The sequence below is a fragment of the Micromonas commoda genome, chromosome 7, assembly GCF_000090985.2.
Source record: "Micromonas commoda chromosome 7, complete sequence".
NCBI classification, from domain to species: Eukaryota; Viridiplantae; Chlorophyta; class Mamiellophyceae; order Mamiellales; family Mamiellaceae; genus Micromonas; species Micromonas commoda.
In genome coordinates this window covers 871,241-890,006 of record NC_013044.1, presented here as the reverse complement: position 1 = coordinate 890,006, position 18,766 = coordinate 871,241, and the positions used below count along the sequence as shown (strand labels likewise).

The window sequence follows — 18,766 nt, the reverse complement described above, 5'->3', positions numbered from 1 at the left end:
ACGCACGGAACATCGATGTGAAACACGAAATTGACATTAAAGCACCCGAGCTCCGGCTAGTACAGTGCCAGTCGGCGCGAGGCACGCCGCTCGAGTACTCCCACTACACCCTCAATTAAGTCTGGTTTCCCTCGAAACCCCGAAACGACAAGACGCCTCGTCCCCCGATACCGGGACACCCGAGGCATCGCCCAACACCACCACCCTGCTCGCGGATATCGCCATCATCCCCCGCGAGCGCCGCTTAATAACGCACGCGCAAGGCTCGCTCGTCGACAACCCCAGAGACTGCGCGCGCCGAAATCCAGCCCGCCGATGACTCGACGGGTCGTATCAGTTTTGGCGGTTCTTGATGTAATCCGCGAGGCCAATGAGGGGCGCCGCCTTCTCCTGGTCGTAGTCCTTGAGGAGATCCTTCGCGTCGGCGATGAGCTTATCCGCGATCTTCTTGGACTCCTCGAGGCCGACGAGGGACGGATAGGTGGCCTTGCCGACCGCCTCGTCCTTGCCCGCCGTCTTGCCGAGCTGCTCCGAGGTTTGCGTGCAGTCCAGGATGTCGTCCACAACCTGAAACGCCAGGCCGATGAGCTGGGCGTACTTCCCCAGGCGCTCGACGTCCTCCTCCTTCGCGCCGGCGAGGATGGCGCCGGCGGTGACGGACACCTCCAGGAGCGCGCCGGTCTTGTGCGCGTGGATGTACTGGAGGGTCTCCACGGTGACCTCGCCGGCTTCGGCGCCCTCGGACATGATGTCCACAACCTGGCCGCCCACCAGGCCCTCGGATCCCACGCACTTGCCCACGTCCACGATGACCCGCAGGGTGCGTTCGGCGGGCACGGACTTGGGAGTCTCGCGGCCGATGTACTCGAACGCGTGGCTGAGCAGCGCGTCGCCCGCGAGGATGGCCATCTCCTCGCCATATACCTTGTGGTTGGTGGGCTTGCCTCGGCGGAAGTCGTCGTTGTCCATGGAGGGGAGGTCGTCGTGGATGAGGGACATGGTGTGAATCATCTCGAGCGCGCACGCGGTGGGCATGGCGACATCCATGGTCCCGCCCATGAGTTCGCAGGCGGCGATGCAGAGGCAGGGGCGGATGCGCTTGCCACCCGCGAGCAGCGAGTACCTCATGGACTCGTGCAGGCGCTCGGGATACATCTCGGGGACGGAGTCGGAGAGGGCCTGCTCGATGGCCGCGTTCTTCTCCGCGATGTAGGCCGCGAAGTCGAGCTCAGAGGCCTCGACGGCAGCCGCGGGCGCCTCGGCCGCCGCGCGGACCGAGGGAACGCCGCCGCGGCGGGGTGCCACGACGGACTTGGACCTCGCCCTGCCCCGCACCGAGGAGCGGACGATAGCCGCAGGGGTTGAAAGGCAGACCGCCTGCATCTTTCGCTTTGTTTTACTACGCTTCGGGGCGAGAGGGGACGCGCACGCCTTATAAGGGCGGCGGCCTTTCGATTTCTCGAGGAAGAGCGGGCGTCGCCTTCTCCTCCGTTGCGGAGCGCAGTGGCGGACCCGCGCGCGAGAGGGGCAAATTGCTAAAGCCCTCACAAAAAAGACGGAAGGATCGATATCCTCTTTTTTCTCAGCCAATCACATCCTCGGGATTTCGAGGGTGCAAGCGAAGAAAAGATCTGGCGAGGTGCGCACAGCGTGTTAGTCTTGAAAAAGACGAAATTGGTCGAGCGGAGCTGGGATCGATGAATCCAAAACATCCGGGTTTGGCCTCGCGGGAGCCAAAAAAAAAAATTGGCACGATGACAGCAGCGGCAGCGGGTGATGCGCAAGCCAGCCCCTTGTCGGTCGGGACTGCCCTTGCTTGAAGGACTTTTGAAGGGAAACGTGCGCGGGATCGTCGTCGCCCGCGCGCGACACACAGATTCGTCGCCGAGAGGGCGAGTTCACGAGAGGGCGAAACTCGGTGGCGTCGACGATATCCGCCCGCGGGACGCCCGCAAACTGAGAGGAGCCTTCGCGTTCGCGCGCTCCCCGGACCGACCGGGGGTGTTGAACAGGGGCGCATTTTTAGCATTTTGAGGCTTCGTCATCGAGCCGGACGATGGCGCGAGGAGGACGCGCGAGGACGGCGTGGATGATCGCGCTCCTCGCGCTCCTCGCGCTCCTCGGATCGTCGGTGCACGCTGAGCACAACGACCACGCGCCCCCCCCCACGTGGAACTCCTCGATTTGGGACGACGACGTCGTGCCCGACGATGACATCTACCCCGACCCCGACGCGAGGTACGAACACGGCGCTCCCACCGCGGAGTGGATTCCCGCGAGCTACCAGATCGGCGAGGAGGCGTTCGACCTAGCGTTCCAGGCGAGCGCCAACGGCATCATCCGCGTCGACATGTGGGGATACTACCGCGTCTACTACCGCCGCGTCACCGACCGAGAGAAGTTCCGGCCGTACTTTTACATCTTCAACAACTGGAACACGTTTCGCAACGAGTACGACGTGGACTACGAGCTCTACACCACGTACACCGGCGCGCTCAACCGCGACGCCTCGGATCGCGCGATGGCGACGTGCCACGACGCCGCGGAGGTGTTCGCGACGGACTCGTTCCCCGGCCGAGGGTTCCCGTTTGGATGCGAGTTCACGCAGGACGAGGACACGGGTGACTACAACTACATGTACAAGGCGACGGGCGCGCAGGTTGGGTTCGACGGCACCCTCGCGCTGGAGCGCAACTCCGGGTCGTGCGATGACGTGATGAACAGCACGTTCAAGTGCGATACCTCATCCGCGGAGATTCACAACTTGCGGAAGCCGTGGGTGTGGAGGGTGTACCTGGAGGCGCCGCGGGCGCTCTCCGAGAGGTGGCACCCGCCGCCGGACGTCCAGCTCGCGAGGTTCGTGAACTCGTCGGCCGTGTCCGGCGAGGGAGACCTGGACGTCGCGGGGCAGGTCGGCCAGTTCACGATCCGCTTGAGAGCGCGAGTCGAACGGGTTGGCAAGATTTTCAGCCTGCTCAGGTCAACAACCGACACGTTTCTGTCGTTGAGGGCGGTGAACGACAGAGAGATGCCGGTGTACATCTACCCCGACTCGAGGCTGATGTTCGATCTGACCGTCGACACCGGCGCCGCGAATTGCACGGTCAACCTGGTGACGAACGCGCCGTGGCCCGAGCCGGACTTTGTCGACCTGGTCTTGACTTACGACAACGGCACGGCGGCTGTTTACGCGGACGGCTCTCTCGCCGCGATGGGCTCGATGCCGGCCGAGTGCGGCCCGCCGACGATGCCGGATCCGGAATGGCGGCTCGGCGATGGGAGCTCGGGCATGTTGGGCGACGTGAGCTTCCTCACCGTCTGGTCGCGGACGGCGCTGGCCCCATGGCAGATTTGGCGCATGGCCGCGGCGGACTACTCGCACATCCAGCCTCCCGACCACCACTTCAACTTTGACGAGTCCCCGGGCGCCACGAAGGTGCGCAACTCCATCGACAACGGGAGGGGTTCGAGCGCAATCGTGGATAACGGTTGCGAAATAGTCGCCCTGCACGACGGAGGGCTCGCTCAGCTGGACACGACGCTCGCCGTCCTCGGCGCCAACCCTCACGTGCACGTGCCGTGGTCCCCAAAACTGGCGAAGATCTTTCAGGGCAGTTTTTCCATGCAGATGTGGGTCAAGCCCGGCAGCGACGTGCAGGAGTTCGTCGAGTTGAACATCTTCGGCAACTACGACGTCGCCGACCCACCTACCGCCGGCAACTACGACGTCGCCGACCCACCTACCGCCGGCAACGACCCCGAATACGGAGACTGCTTGTGCATCTGCAACGGAAACCCTGAACCTGCGGGCGAGCTTGAGGTCACGGGCTCAGTAAGCGGCAAGGGTGTCAGTGAGGACATGTGCTTGGTACAAGGGCCGAATGAGTGTAGTCAAATTGGTCTGACATGCGACGGGACTTTCACCTCGCGTTGGGTGTACAACCCCACGTACGATGGGGCAGTCTGGGGTGACCATGACCAACCGCAGTCGACTGGAAGGAAGCTCCTCGACCAAGGCAGCAATCAGCAAGACAACACTTACGTGAGATTATACCTGCAAAAGCTTGCCAACAACGAGTACGCGGTCAAGATGGAGATACGAACTGGACGCGACGTTCCACCATTGAGCTTGACTGGCGGAAATGTGGCTGCAGATGAATGGTATCACTTTGCGCTTGAGAGGGACGTATCACGTGAGACTCTTGGGTACTACATCAACGGAATCAAGAGGGACGTCATGGACATCGGAACTGAGGATCTTACGAACGGCAATAACACAAACTTGCTGTCATCCATGCTGGATAACGGCCTCGGGATCTTTGCCGCGGGTGCCAGATCTGGAGATTCGTCGGCAAACTACACCGCGAGCTTCTCGGATTTCATGATTTATTCCGACGCCGTCGGGTCCATGTTCCCAGCAGGTCCCGGGCTGTGCTCCACGCCGCGGGTCGATAATCTGATTATGTGGCTTCCTCTGGATAATTTGGACGGATCCAATCACTCGACCGTCGACGCGAGCGGATTTCACCATCGGGCGTATCTCAGAGGCTCGTTCGTGTACGAGTACGAGCCGTTCCCGGTCGCCACGTGGGATTACGTCATGCAGAAGCTGATCTCGAGTTCGAGTCCCGCCATAAGGAACAACGTCAAGATTGTCAGGGACCGATCCGCGGCGCCATGCGGACCTTGGGCCGCGGAAGAGGGGTGCGACAAGCCGGAGCCCCTTGAATGCAGCTCTTGTCTGGAATCTATGGGCTTCGACACGGGTGAGTGCGGATTGAAAGCTATCGGCGGCGAGATCAGTTTTGCTGGCGGTTACTTCATCCACACGTTCAAAGAGAGCGGCAATTTCAGTGTCCGGCAACCCGGGATCAAGAACCTCGAGGTGTTTGCCGTCGGGGGTGGAGGCGGCGGCGGCACGCTTGAAACATCCACCCAAACCCAAGAGTACAGAGGCGTCAGGGGTGGCGCTGGTGGGGTTGCCCGTCTCGGGTTCTTTGGCCAGACTGTCGATGGCCCGTCGATGGATATGTATGAGCCTCTTGGAGAGATGCCCACGTGCTTGCCCGAAACCGACTGCTTGACCATAAGAATCACAATCGGCGAGGGTGGCCCTCCGGACGCTCCTGGTTCGAACACCACCATGGAGTGGGGAGAGAATGACGATTGGTTTGCCGAGGGAGGGGCAGCCGGCGCCGCCGCTGAGCTGCCGGAGGACGAGAGCCCCGACGGCAAACTCGCGTCGTACTATACCATCCGCGGAAACGCCGAGGCATTCTCGGGCGGCGGCGCGGGCTGCAAATACATCGGAGAAGACCTTCTGTGCGGGTCTGCGAGCGCCACCGGCGGTGACGCCCAGGCCCACAGGTGCTGGAAGGGTGCTTGCGACGCCAAGAGCAACACTGGCGGCGGCGGCGGCGCACTTGCCGCCGCCATGGACGGGACGCTGGCTGGTCGCGGCGGCTCTGGCGTGGTCATCATCCGCTACAAGTACGACGTGGATTGGGCCAACTACCTGCTCAACGTTTCTCCTCTTCCCGGGACCGTTCCAAAGGTTGGCATCAGGGACCGCGACGTCACTGTGTGGAAGTCCGGGGCGCCCCTTTCCATGGACAGGTTCACTGCGGACGATGATTACCCGCTTCCTGGATGGGCCGAGGGCGTCGTCGGGACTTCCTTCACCGGCATGCGCGACATCGGGTTCTTGACGGACAAGGACGTCATCGTCCGCATGCATCGCATGAATTCGTCGTGCGACTCGTACAATGCCGACATCGAGGGCTTCATGAGGCGCCCGGATCTCGACTGGAACGCCTCCTTTGCGGACGGCACCCGCCGGATGGAGGAAGGAGGTTCGCGCCCTGCACCCTGGCTTGACGACTTGGGACGAATTGTGACCACGGTGAAGGTGTACGAGAAGCGCTTCAAGGTGGGCGCGCACAGCCTGGACGCGAGCACGTCGTTCTATCAGTTCTTCACCCCATCACCGAACGTCGAAAACGACGCCGAGCAGCCCGAGCGGCTTCATTCGGCGGAGAGCGTTCCTGATGGACGCGTCACCGGAAGGTTCGTCAAATTGACACAGTTTGGCGGTGATCCTAATAGCGTCCAGGAGCTTCACGTGTTCAAGGAGAAGTACGGGGAGACCCTCTCCCTTGATCGCGACATGGCGCTGAACAAGAAGGTGACGATTCCCGAGAGTTCCTGGCCCGTTGGTCGGTACATCAGGATTCAGTCAAATAATGAACTCCACTACCGTGAGGTGGCCGTGTATCCCCCGACGAACACGGGCCTTAACACGAGTATCAACCTGGCTCTGAACAAGCCCATCGATTCGGCGGCTGGAAACCCGGGGCCATTAGCCTCTTCGGCATTTAGCACAAGTCTGGTTGACGGCGACCTCTCCACGTACTTTCAAACATATGACGATGGCTGGGTCGAGATTGACCTTGGGGAGGATATGCCCATCGGAGGCATCTACATCGCGAACCTCTGCGACGGAGTGAACGACAATTATGATTATTGCAATTTCGGTTGGGTAGGCATGAACGATCGCGCAGTTGGCGCGACGGTGCAAATCAAGGACAGCGACGGCTTTTTGGTGAATGGGGCATCGATAATGGTGTCCAGCATCGCGTACCTTTTCGCTTGGCACGGTCATTATCGTCAGTTCGGTGCAGTGATTAATCTCGATACCCACGACGACAGCTGGAAGGACATGATAAACCGCAATATATCTACATCTCTCCAGAACCTGGTTGATGGAGATCACAGCCCAGCCCTGTTGTTCGCGGACACTGCCATCATCGATTTGGGTGAAGAGACCGAGATCGACGGTTTCTTCATCGTGGGGAACCGTGACGCCATCGGGTCGAAGCCGAGTCCGCAATTTTTCGTCGAGATTTTGGACGCGGATCAGCGGCAGGTGTTGACTACTGCTCCACCAGTGACCTCCGCGGATGGCTACCTCGCCGAGTTCAACAGGGCAGGAGTCAAGAGCATCGATTGGCGGTACATCACAGACGGTGACGTTCATATAAATTCGGACTACAACTGGAGCAATTTGCTTGACCAGAGCTACGACTGGACCGGAATAAGTTATCCTCCGCCGCCGCCGCCGCCATTCCCTGACAGAGCCGCGCTGAAGACCGCGGTGGACAACTGCCTCGCCGTGGATCCGACAGGCTTGACGTGTTGTAGACTCGGCGCGGACTGCGGCGTCGCGGGGACGTCCGAGATGTCCGAGTGGGACGTGTCGCAGGTGACGGATATGATTGATCTGTTTTACAGGAAGGCGAGCTTCAACGCGGATATTTCAAAGTGGGACACCTCGCAGGTCCAAAGCATGCATGGGATGTTCCGGGGCGCCACAGCGTTTAATCAGGATATCGGACGGTGGGACACGTCGATGGTCACAGACATGTATGCCATGTTCTGGGACGCCACAGCGTTCAATCAGGATATCGGACGGTGGGACACGTCGCGGGTCCAACGCATGCAAAATATGTTCAATGGCGCCACAGCGTTTAATCAGGATATCGGACGGTGGGACACCTCGCGGGTTTGGGACATGTATGCCATGTTCTGGGACGCCAAAGCGTTTAATCAGGATATCGGACGGTGGGACACGTCGATGGTCACAAACATGGGTGCCATGTTCCGGGACGCCAAAGCGTTTAATCAGGATATCAGACGGTGGGACACGTCGATGGTCACAAACATGGGTGCCATGTTCTGGGGCGCCACAGCGTTTAATCAGGATATCGGACGGTGGGACACGTCGATGGTCACAGAAATGGGTTCCATGTTCCGCGAAGCCACGGCGTTCAACAGGGATATCCGGAACTGGGACACCTCCAGGGTGAACGGCTGGGCGAACATGTTTGGCTGGGCCACCGCTTGGAACGCTCGGTACGTCGAATGCGGCTGCACCAACTGCGGCACCGTCACCCACGCGGCGTGCAGCTCGGGCGCGTCCTACGGATCCTCGTCCCACAGCGGGGGCTCGCTCACCTCGTGGGTTCGCAAGGACGACGCCTGCGACGCCTCTGCTGCGCCCGTGTTCGGCGGCGTTGGCGACTGTACCGACATGTTGATGAGTGGACAGACGTGCACTCCCACGTGTGATGCTGGTTACCAGCTCAATGGAGGAGTATGGTCCTGCCACAATCGAAAGTTGAACCGACCGGCCCTTAACGATGTTTGCTATTGCACCTCCCCGCCGTGCCAGCCCGTGGATTCGATCCCGCCCGCTCCCAAAATCAACACGAATGTGACATTCCCTGAAGACATTGGCGACTGTGAGTGTCATTGCTGCCAGGGTGCGGAGTGCGAAGAAACGACGTACGCAGGAACGATCAGTCTGTGCACAATCACGCAGGCTCAGTGCAGCTGGCAGGGTCCGAGATTGTGCGAAGTGGAGTTTGACTCAGATTGCAACGCGACGACTGGAACCGTCATCACAGAGTTCAACAAGCACTGGCCCCCGCCCCCACCCGCTCCGCCGCCTTTGCCGCCTCCGCCTTCTCCACCGCCGCCACCCCCGGCATACGGCTACGGTGACTGCGGGTGCTTGTGCAACGGCACGCACGTCGGGAACCTCGACGTGTGCGACGAGAACGGCCAAAATTGCGGCCTGTCTGCCACCGCGTGCTACGCCGAGGGTCCTAACAGGTGCGGACAACAGTTCAGCTCAACCTGTACGCAGAACGTCACCGTTTCCGCGGAGTTTGAGCCTGTTTCTGCCTACACGGGCTCAATCGCCAACTACGGTGACTGCGAGTGCTGGTGCAACAACACGCTCATCGGAGATCTCGACGTGTGCGACAACTTCCCAAATTGCGGTACCAACAAAACAACGTGCGACACCGAAGGGGCTTCGCGATGCGCGCGGCGCTGCGCCAATATGCACCCGGATTCGTTCGGTCCTTGGCCCTTTGGTCGGTACATCAAGTTGATTCTGGAGAGTCACATCCACCTCCGAGAGTTGGTCGTGTATCACCCGAAGATGACGAACAATAACATGGCTCTTCACAGGACAGTCACGGCGGATCCGACAACATTGCTTCCAGCTAATTCACCTGGTCTTGAAGGTACCGTACCACAACATATAAATGACGGTTTGCTGTCCACGTACACTCATACGCGGGGAGGAAATTCAGTGGATCCAGCCTGGTTCGAGATTGACCTTGGGGAGGAGAAGCCGATCGGTGGCATCTACATCGCAAACCTCTGCGACGGAGTGATGGACGATCCTCGTTGGTGCAGCATGGAGAATTGGGAAAACATGAACCATCGTGTCGTCTCGGGAAAACTGAGAGTGCAAATCATGGACGACGCCAAGAATCTGGTGACACAGACGGCGTCACCTACGCTGTCGAATAGATCTTACGTCGTCGACTTCAGCGAGGGTTACGACAACGGCAACTTCTGGCAGCGTCTCGATGTGCAGGACGACACCTGGCAGAACTCGAGCGGTACGGCGCAAGCGAGCGACAGATGGGACGCCTGGCACCAGTCGAAGTTTGTCGTGCAGAATACGTTCAGCGTCAAGACGCTGTTCGTCCCCGAATACTCGTACACGGGCCCTGGAAACTCTGGCGCACCTAGCACGTCGCAGGGCTCGAGCGGACAGCCGGCACCTCTCGGAGACTGCGAGTGTATGTGCGACGAAGGTTCGGGATTTTCCCCTTGGAGTCCTCAAACGTTGATCAACACGGTTGATTGTGACCCGACGAGTGAAGATTGCCGAGTAACTTCTGAACAGTGCTCGCAGCAAGGTTCATCAATGTGCGTGAGCCAGAATACAAACAACCAGTATTGCTCCTCTGGCGGATCCGTATCCGCGACTTGGATTTACGTGGAGGCGTACAATTCCCAAAGCCCAGGTTCGACGCCAGGTGGAAACACGTTCGGCGACTGCGAATGCTTCTGCGACGACCAGCGCAGTCAGTACGCAGGATTCATCGAGGTATGCGACCAAAACGGAGGACCCTGCGGCATCTTAGAACAGGAATGCTACCAGTATGGTCCCCAAGAGTGCGCAAACAAACTTGGCCAAGCATGCTCGAATTACTACCCCGATTGGAAGTCCAACTCCACTTACACAGGGTCCAGCATCGATTATTCAACCTCGTCGTCGCAGGGCTCGAGCGGATAGACGGCACCTCTCGGAGACTGCGAGTGTATGTGCGACGGTTCAGCTTGGAAACCTCCAGTTTCCCCCAACAATGATGGTTGTTTTCAAGACTGCGGTGTCAGTCAAGAGAGGTGCTCGACCGACGGTTTGAACTATTGCCAAACTATGAGGTCTCAGTTGATGAACGGCGGGGCTGGCGACCCTTGCGGTACAACCATCTCTACTGCGTGGACAGAGTACAGTACTGGTGGATAGATTACTCAGCTTACAAAGGTACCACTAGCTAGTCCGCTTGTAATCAAAGAACAATGCATTATTTTCCTTCAACGTGGAGGCGTACAACTCGTGACGACGGGAGGAGGAGAACTGAGGAGGAGGAGGAGGCGACGGCGATTGACGAGCTGTGCAAAAACTTTTTTCAATCATCATTTCATGACGTCTCAATCGATCCGCCGCGTCCCCGCGCCTCGTCACACGGCGATCTTCTTCTTCGCCAGCTCCGCGAGGTACTTCTCCGGAACCCCGCTCGCGGCGAGCTCCTCCAGCTTGCGCTGCTTGATCGCCTCCAGCCTGGCCCTCTCCGCAGTGAGGTTGGCTCGCACCCGGTCGCCCTCCTCGAGGTACTCTCGCCTCTCTCGGCGGCGCATCTCCTCGTTGTACGCAATCTGCGACTGGAGCTCCTCCTTGTGCTGCCTGCGCATGGCTGCGAGCTGCGCCGCTTGGTTGGCGTCCTCCTCCTCCTTCTGCATCTGCACGTCGATGACCCTGAAGAACTCGTCTCGTTCCTGCCTGGCCTGGTCGCTGAGCTGCTTCATCTTGAGCATCTTCTGGTACTCTCGAGCGACGCGAAGGTCCTCGTTGATGGCGCGCTCGCGCTCAGCCGCGGCCCTCTCCTTCTCCCTGTAGGCCCTCTCGTGCGCCTCCTGAATGCGCTGGGCCCTGAGCTCGTCCATCGCCGCCGCCGTGTCGGCGTGTTTCTCCTGCTGCGCCCTAAGCCTAGCCGTCTCGAGCTCCTTCTCCCTCGCCACCCGCTCCTTCTCAGCCTGCTCCCGCGCTTCGCGCTCGTCCCTCTCCGCGATGTACCGCGCGATGCGCTCCTCCTCCTCGCGCTCGCTCTGCACCATGAGCTTCTTGCGCTCCAGCTGCGCGGCGTTGGCCTTGGCAACCTCCGCGAGAAGCTTCTGGCCAGCCTCCTTCTTGCGCCTGCTCTCGGCTTCAGCCTCGTCCTTCATGCGCTGAATCTCGGAGAGCATCAGCTTCCTGTCCATGTCGAGGAGCTCGTCCTGGAGCTCTCGCTCCTTCGCCCGCTCCGCGATCTGCTTCTGGAGAACCTCGGCGCCCTGGCGTCGGTCCGCGGCTCTCTGCTTCTCGCGAGCCTCGTAGAGGTCGAGCGCCTTGAGCCTCTCAACCTCCATCATGACGTCCAGCCTGCGCTCCTCCTCTGCCGCCTCAGCCTTGACGTGCTTCTTCTCCTCGAGCTGCGCGTCCCTGATGGTGACGCACTTGCTGTAGAGCATCATCTGGTTCATGTTCTTGACCTCGTCGAGCTGCTCGTCGAGGAGCGTCTGCGCGCGCGACTTGGTCATCTCCGCCCTCATCGCCTTGAGTCGCTCGCTCTCGGAGCCCGCGTCGGAGGAGGCGTCGCGGGAGGACTGGGTGGAGAGCATGCGCTCCTTGCGCGACTTGGAAGCCTCGGCCTCCGCGTCGCGAGCGGCGCGACGCGCGCGCTTGATCTCCTCGATCTGCTCGGGGCTGAGCACCGACGCGGGCTTTCGCATCCTCTCGAGCGCCGCGCCGGTCAGCGCGAGGGGCGAGCCGGGGCCGCCGAAGGACGTCCCGGAGCGGGAGGTTGCCATCGCGTCGGGGATCTTCTCCACCGTGTTCGAGCTCGTCGCGCGCGTCGTGCCGGGCTTGTTGTATCCGAACAGCGACTCGTCGACGGTGCTCGTTTTGGAAATGCACCTGTACGTGGACCGGGCCATGCGAGGCGCCTGGGAGTGGGGGGATGAAGACGCGAGGATACGGTTCGGGTCAGCGCATGAACGCGGGGGGGACGACGCATAAGTTTTAGGGCTCGCGCGGGGCGGCGGATGTCGAGGCGCCGAGGCGAGCGGGGACGGCGCCTCCGCCCTCCGCCCTCTCCCGGTCCAACAGATGGAGGTTAAATCCTAGAGATTCCGCCAAATTTGCTGCCGGAAACTCGACGCGCCGGGTGTCGCGAGCGCGGCATCGGGCATCGACGCGCGCGGACGAGTCTACGGGGGCATGAGGCTCACCATCTTGACGTTTGACACCGCCGCTCGGCTTTTTAGGTCGCCGCGCGTATCGATCTGCCCGCCCAGCCTAGCGGATTTTCTTTCTCCTTTTGGCTCGCCTCGCACCCAAATCGAGCAGGCTGGCTGGAGCAGACTGCTGCGGAGCAGTGGCAAGTGGAAGTCGCCAGCCAGTCAGGAGGTGACTGCTCGGACTTTCGTGGCGACACGTAACATCATCGCCGGCCACTGCGATGCTGCGCGCGGCGGTTCTCTCCGTCGGGCTCGCGGGAACCACACCCGCATCGAGCCTCCTCCTCCTCCGCGGGTCCTCCTTCGCGGCGCCCCGTCTCGTCGCCGCGCCCCCGCGCGTCGTCGCCGCGCGCGGCGTGAGCTCGGCGAAGGGAGGTCGGGGCGGCAAAGGGATGGCCGAGTTTCGTAACCCGCACAACCTCCCGGTGAAGACGTGCGTGGTGTGCGACCGGCCGTTCACCTGGCGCAAGAAGTGGGAGCGATGCTGGGACGAGGTCACCACCTGCTCCAAGAGCTGCAACGCGGCGAGGAAGAGGGAGAAGCGCGCGGAGAACGGGGCGGACGACCGCGACGACGACGAAGACGACGACGACGCGCATTCGGGAAGGGATGACGGAGGCGGCGCCTCCGACGCGGAGGAGGAGAGCGGGGGACCCGACGGGGCGAGAGACGCGCGTCGGGAGCAGCGCAAGGCTGCTAAGAAGGCGGCGAAGGCCGAGAAGCGCGCGAAGCGCGGAGGCGGCGACGGAATCGACGCGGAAGGGGACGGCAGAAAAGCGTGCGACGGCTGCGGCGCGAGGGTGGACCTGCTCATTCGCTGCCAGACGGATGCCACGCGCGCGTGGTCGATGCGGTGCGGCAAGTGCTGGAAGGCGGCGTCGGGGGGCGTGCCCGACGGCGACGCGGACCATCCCCACTACAGGTACGGGGGACTGTGGAAGAACAGGCGCGCCGTTCGACGCGTGAGCACGGCTGTCCCGGACCTCGACCTCGACGCCGTCAAGTCGCTCCGGGTGAAGTGACAAAGGTGAAGTGATGACGAGCGCCTGAAGGGGCGGGACGAGCGTCTGGGTCACCGCCGGGCGCGGTTTAGGTCACCGCCGGGCTCGGTTTTCGAAAGCGAACGAGTCATTCGATCACGTCCGCACGCGCGTCGCGGTGTGACCCGCGGTGTTGGACGGCAGCGACGCGCCGTGCGCCCTCGGACCCCGCCTCTCACGGAAAAACAACCCCGTCGGCGCGCGCCCCTTCGCCGCCGCCGACTTTGCTCCCTCCCCCCCCCCCCCGCCGCCGCCGCCGCCGTCGCCGTCCTCCACGTTCTCCTTGCCATCCGCCGCCTCGCGCGCTTCCTCCGCCGCCGCGGCGCCCCGGAAAACGCGCGCCACCGCGACGTCCAGCACCGGTCCCCCCCCCCGCCGCGCCGCCGCCCTGAGCTCCCCTCTCGCGCCGCTCCTGCCGCCCGGATCCGTCAGCGCCTCGCGCAGCCGCTCGGGCGTAGCGCTCCACACCTCGGCATCCCCCGCGCCAATCCCGTCGGACACATCGTCGGAGGACACATCGTCGGAGGACAAATCGCTCGAGTGCTCCGACGGGGCGCAGCCGTCCCCCTCCGCCTCGCCGGCTCGGAGGAATCTCGAGCCATCCGTCCCGCCACCGACCCCGCCGCCGACCCGACCCTCGAGGTCCGAACCCCGCGCGGGCTCGTCGTGGCCCGTGGTGAAACCCCTCCGCGCTCCCTTGCCGCCGCGCGCGTCCTTACCCCCGGCTTCTTTCGACGCGAAACGACCAGCCGACCCGTCGACGTACTCGCCGTACCCTCGAACCGCCGCCGCGCGGGTGGCGGGGTCGCGGACCCTGGCGTGCGTCCGACTCCTTTGCTCCGCGTCGCGAAGGACCTCGCGAAAGTCGAGCGGCGGGACGTGCACGGCGGGACGTCGCCCCGCCCTCGGGTGGTGGTCGGGATCCTTCATCGTTCCCGCTTTATTCCCGGTGCGTGCGTCGACGTCAGCACGGTAAGAGACGAGCGACGGGGGTAAGGATGAACGCGGCGGGAGCTTGGACGCTCGCGGGGTTCCCCGGTGATTTTCCGGAGCCTCGGGCGCGCGGGTCCACGTCCGCCGACGCCCGAAGACGTACTCCTCGCGGTCCACCGAACGCGTGGGCGAATGTGGTCGGGGCGAATGTGGTCGGGGCGTCTCCTCCGCGGTTCGTGCGGGGCCGGGGATCTCGACGCCGGTCTCGGTCTTGTCCGCGGCGGACGCGGATGCGGATGCGGATGCGAAAGTCTCAACCCCTGACTCGGTCTCGAACGTCGCCGCGTCGCGCGCGTACGCCGAGAGCGTCAGCGCCATGGACGCCCCCGCGCCGAGCGTCGTCGGAACCCCGGCGTACGACGCCTCGAAGGGCGTCGCGTCCCCCGCCGCGACGAGGAAGGCGGCGACCGCGCTGGGCCTACGCGGGGGAGCGCGCGGAGGGGCCGGCGCGGCGGCGACGGAGGCCGGCGGCGCGGCGGAGGGCCGCGGCGGCGGCGGCGGCGCGGGCGTCGGTAGTATCCCCGGCGCTATCCGCGCGTTTTCCCTTTGCGTCCATCGCGTCTGGTGTTCCGTGCGCGCGTCGCGAACGTCGAGCCACCTCCCCATCGTCGCCCCACCGACAGCCGCGGCGGGGTTGGTGTCCCCGCCGCAGGGTCCTCCGCGTCGCTCGATCTCGGTTTGAATCTCGCGCTCGAGCCTCGCCGCGCGCACGCGCTGCTCCGCGAGCAGGTCCCTTGCCTCCTGGTCGTGTCGCGCGAGCAGCTGGGCCGTCGCGAGCGTCGCGCCCGGGGCGTCGAGGTGCCGATTCTCCGCGTCGACGCGTTCCATCTCGCGCAGCTTGTTGGCGGCGTTGCGCGCGTCCCACGCCGCGGCGTACTCGCCGGTGGCCATCTTGATCTTCACGAGGTGGTTCAGCGCGTGGACCTTGGCGGATACCTGCGGGGCGAGGGGAACGGGGCGACGTGACGTGAATGTCGTCGAATAACAACGAGGGGTGCCGTGAATGCCGCAACAACGATGTCTCACCTCGTCCGCGCCTCTGACCCCGAGCGCGGCGACGCACACGCGCTCGCGAAGCCGCTCCAGCTCCGCGGAGTGTTTGACGCGGAGCGCATCGTCCTCTCTGCGCTCCAAGTCCCGGATCGCCGCCACGTGCCCGGCGAACGACGCACGCACCAGCGCCTCCATCGTGTGTAGCTGCACCAAGTTCGTTGCACGTCCGATCCGTCCGATGCCACTTGCACAGGAACCCAAATATAGCCCTCGAGAGCAAAGACGCCGGGAACCGAAGGCGACCACAGCGACGAGCGCGGCGGGTCCGCGGCGGTCACGACCCGCGAACGCGTTCGTTCGTTCGTTCGTTCGTCGATAGACGCGATGGTCGTCGCGGGTTCGGTCGCCCCTTCCTCGTCGAGCGTGGGCCTCCCCGCGCAATCCTCATCGGAAACGGCCGGCGCCCCCGCCTCGACCAAGACGAATCATCCAAACTCGTCCACGAGCTCCAAGCCGGTGACGGGCGGTCGGAAGGGCCCGATGTACAAGCTCGACGAGGGCCGATCGCCGTTCGCGGATCTCAGGATAGGCACGCTCCCGCAGCTCGAGGCGGTCAAGCTGGAGACGCCGCGCGCGGCTCGCGCGTCCGGCCCGACGAAGAGGACCGCGGCGGGCCCGGATGGCGCCGGCGTGGCGGCGAGGAGGGGCGACAACCACGGCGACGTCACGCCGGGCGCGGCGAACGTCGGCACCCGGACCACGGCGCGGGTCACCGCCAAGCAGATCGTGTTCCCGGACCTGGACACCCTCGCCGTCGACCACCACCACCGACACCGTCATCGACATCAACATCAACAAAATCAACATCGATCCGCCGGGCGCGTCGACCCGCCGACGGCGCCGTCGTCGAGAACCGCCGCCGCCAAGCCCACCGCGTCCACAACGACGGTCGGGCGACGCCACGGACCGCGCGCGCCGCCGGCGACGACGATGACGACCAAGGGACAGCCGACGATCCCCGCCCGTCGCTACCGGCCGAGCGCCGCCGCCTCGGAGATCTCGCGAATGCACGCGCCGGGGTCCCGACGCGCGCGGGAGCTCGCCGCGCGCGAGTCGCTCGCCAGGGCCGTCGCGGACGTCGGCGCGTGCCCCGACGCGGAGGCTGCGACGGCGCTGATCGCCGCCATCGGCGCCGCGGAGGCGACGGCGAGGCCGGGTGAGGGCCCGAGCGGATTCGTCGCGCCGGCGCTGCTCGCGAGGGCTCGACGGGAGCTCGCGGGCGCGGAGGCGAGGTGCGAGGCGCGCGCGGAGCTTCACCGCGCGGTTGTTGAAGAAGGGGCCCGCGACGTCTCTGTTGAGGGCGCGGTGCGACGCGCGCTCGCGCTCGGCGTCGCGGTGGACGACCCCGCGGTTGTTTCCGCGAATGCGGTATTATCTGAGCGAGCCGCGCGAGCGGCGGCGGATGAGCAAAAAAGGGCGGAGGAGCTCCGGCGCGAGATCGAGGGCGGGGTTAACGATGACACGCAAACGTTTGGCGGGGATGGGCCCATCCAAACGAGGAGCCCCGACGGGGACGACGAAGGCGGGGATGGGTTAGACGCGGACGAAGAAGGAAGAAGGCGGGTCCTGAGGGACGACTTGGAGGTTTTGCGAACGGTGGGCGAGGGAGCGTACGGGGTGGTGATGCGATGCCGCGACCGCGTGAGCGGGGAGATTGTCGCGGTGAAGGAGTTCAAGATCAACTCGGCGGACCCTGACGTGGAGGAGGTGCGGCGGACGTCGACGCGGGAGGTGACGGTGCTCCGAGCGTTGTCCCACCCCAACATCGTCGCGTACCTCGGAGACTTTTACGCCGGGGAGAAGCTGTACGTCGCCATGGAGTACCTACCGAGGACGTTACTGGAGATTCTCGACGACACCAACGGCGCGGGGTTACCCTCCGAAGACGTCCGCCTGTACGTCCACCAGCTGTGCGACGCGGTGGCGTTCATGCACGCCGCCGGGTACGTGTACCGAGACATCAAGCCGGAGAACTTACTCGTGGACGATTCCAAGCGCCTGAAGCTGTGCGACTTTGGGTTTGCGCGGAGGATCGACGTCGCGGACGCCCGGGGGAACTCGCGTGGTAAGGACCCGCTCACGGATTACGTCGCCACGCGATGGTACCGCGCGCCGGAGCTGCTCTTGGGTCAGCCCTACGCCGGCGCCGACGGCGCGACGACTCGCACGGGGTACGGTCAGCCGGTGGACATGTGGGCCGTCGGGTGCCTCATGGGGGAGCTGACGGACGGTGAGCCGCTCTTCCCCGGGGACTCCGACGTCGATCAGCTGCGGCTGCTGCAGCGGTGCCTCGGGCGGCTCACGCCGGGGCAGATGATGGCGTTTTCGCTCAACCCCAACAACGCCGGGGTCACCTTCGACGATTTGAGGGACGCGGAGCCCGAGGGACTGGACGCCAGGTACGCGGGGAAGATGTCGACGCTCGAGCTCGACTTTTGCGGTCGGTTGTTGACGATGAACCCGAAGGAGAGGATCACGGGCGAGGAGTGCCTGCGACACCCGTACCTCGCGGAGCACAATCGAGCAGAGGACTGATTCAATTGGTGGGCGGAGGACAACTTTTAATTCATTCGGAGCGGGGAATTGTTTCGACCCGCCGCGCGACGCGTGTCGAGTCGTTAACGGGTGTCGACCCCGCGCGTTCATCGGTTCGTCATTTGATTACAACGCCGGGGGGCGCTCCGGTCGTATCCCCCCGTCTGTCCCACCCCCGTCCCCCACTCGTCAACGGAACGTCAAAGCCTCAAAGCCTGTCGGATTGTCCATCCACGCCGTACTTGGCCTGGAGCGCCTTGAGCTCCGCCTCCTCCTTCGCCGCGTCCCGTTTCTTGGCCGTCTTCGCCGGGTTATAGTACAGCACGATGAGGTACCTGTTCGCCACGTTGAACCCCGACAGGTGATCCACCGCGTTCTTCGCGTCGTAGATGTCCTCGTACACCACGTACGCCGTGCCGCGAGTGTCCCGCTTGTCCCCGAGCCTGATCTGGCGGATCGCGCCGTACTTGCCGAAGATGTCGTACATCTCGTCGGCGGTGATATTGAACGGGAGGTTGCGCACGTACAGCGCGCGGTTAACCTCGGGCGGGAGCCGCGCGTTGCGGTTCCTGCCCATCGCAGCCTCGTGCGCCATCGCGGCCGCCATGATTAAATGCCCTAAAGACCACCCCTCTTACTCTGACCGAGACCCCGCTCCTCGTGGGGGTCCGCGATGCGAATTCGAGCTCGCACAAACGCGAGAGCGCGGATTTCCTCGGTGC

At 63.6% G+C, this 18,766-nt stretch overlaps 7 protein-coding genes across 7 annotated transcripts; 3 read left to right on the top strand and 4 right to left on the bottom strand.

Moving 5' to 3' along the window:
* Nucleotides 1-14: 14 nt before the first annotated feature.
* Nucleotides 15-1,496, bottom strand: GGPS1 (geranyl pyrophosphate synthase). Its single transcript, XM_002503601.1, has one exon. The coding sequence runs from the start codon at nt 1,381-1,383 to the stop codon at nt 334-336; it is 1,050 nt and encodes a 349-aa protein (XP_002503647.1). The 5' UTR covers nt 1,384-1,496; the 3' UTR covers nt 15-333.
* A 7,327-nt stretch (nt 1,497-8,823) lies between these two features.
* Nucleotides 8,824-10,462, top strand: MICPUN_108631 (predicted protein). Its single transcript, XM_002503942.1, has one exon. The coding sequence runs from the start codon at nt 8,906-8,908 to the stop codon at nt 10,157-10,159; it is 1,254 nt and encodes a 417-aa protein (XP_002503988.1). The 5' UTR covers nt 8,824-8,905; the 3' UTR covers nt 10,160-10,462.
* A 146-nt stretch (nt 10,463-10,608) lies between these two features.
* Nucleotides 10,609-11,994, bottom strand: FAP45 (flagellar associated protein FAP45, tentative; the record flags this gene model as incomplete). Its single annotated transcript, XM_002503600.1, has 1 exon — nt 10,609-11,994. One exon carries the CDS (start codon nt 11,992-11,994, stop codon nt 10,609-10,611), a length of 1,386 nt encoding a protein of 461 aa, XP_002503646.1.
* A 650-nt stretch (nt 11,995-12,644) lies between these two features.
* Nucleotides 12,645-13,445, top strand: MICPUN_60161 (predicted protein; the record flags this gene model as incomplete). The annotated part of the gene is made up of 1 exon (XM_002503941.1): nt 12,645-13,445. The coding sequence occupies one exon, from the start codon at nt 12,645-12,647 to the stop codon at nt 13,443-13,445; it is 801 nt and encodes a 266-aa protein (XP_002503987.1).
* A 114-nt stretch (nt 13,446-13,559) lies between these two features.
* MICPUN_60160 (predicted protein) lies at nt 13,560-15,644 on the bottom strand (the record flags this gene model as incomplete). Its single annotated transcript, XM_002503599.1, has 2 exons — nt 13,560-15,392; nt 15,483-15,644. The coding sequence occupies 2 exons, from the start codon at nt 15,642-15,644 to the stop codon at nt 13,560-13,562; spliced, it is 1,995 nt and encodes a 664-aa protein (XP_002503645.1).
* A 1,446-nt stretch (nt 15,645-17,090) lies between these two features.
* MICPUN_83299 (predicted protein) lies at nt 17,091-18,044 on the top strand (the record flags this gene model as incomplete). The annotated part of the gene is made up of 1 exon (XM_002503940.1): nt 17,091-18,044. A coding segment is annotated over one exon (954 nt), but the record flags the coding sequence as incomplete, so codon positions are not given.
* Nucleotides 18,045-18,327: 283 nt separating this feature from the next.
* Nucleotides 18,328-18,609, bottom strand: MICPUN_77085 (predicted protein; the record flags this gene model as incomplete). Its single annotated transcript, XM_002503598.1, has 1 exon — nt 18,328-18,609. A coding segment is annotated over one exon (282 nt), but the record flags the coding sequence as incomplete, so codon positions are not given.
* Nucleotides 18,610-18,766: the final 157 nt, after the last annotated feature.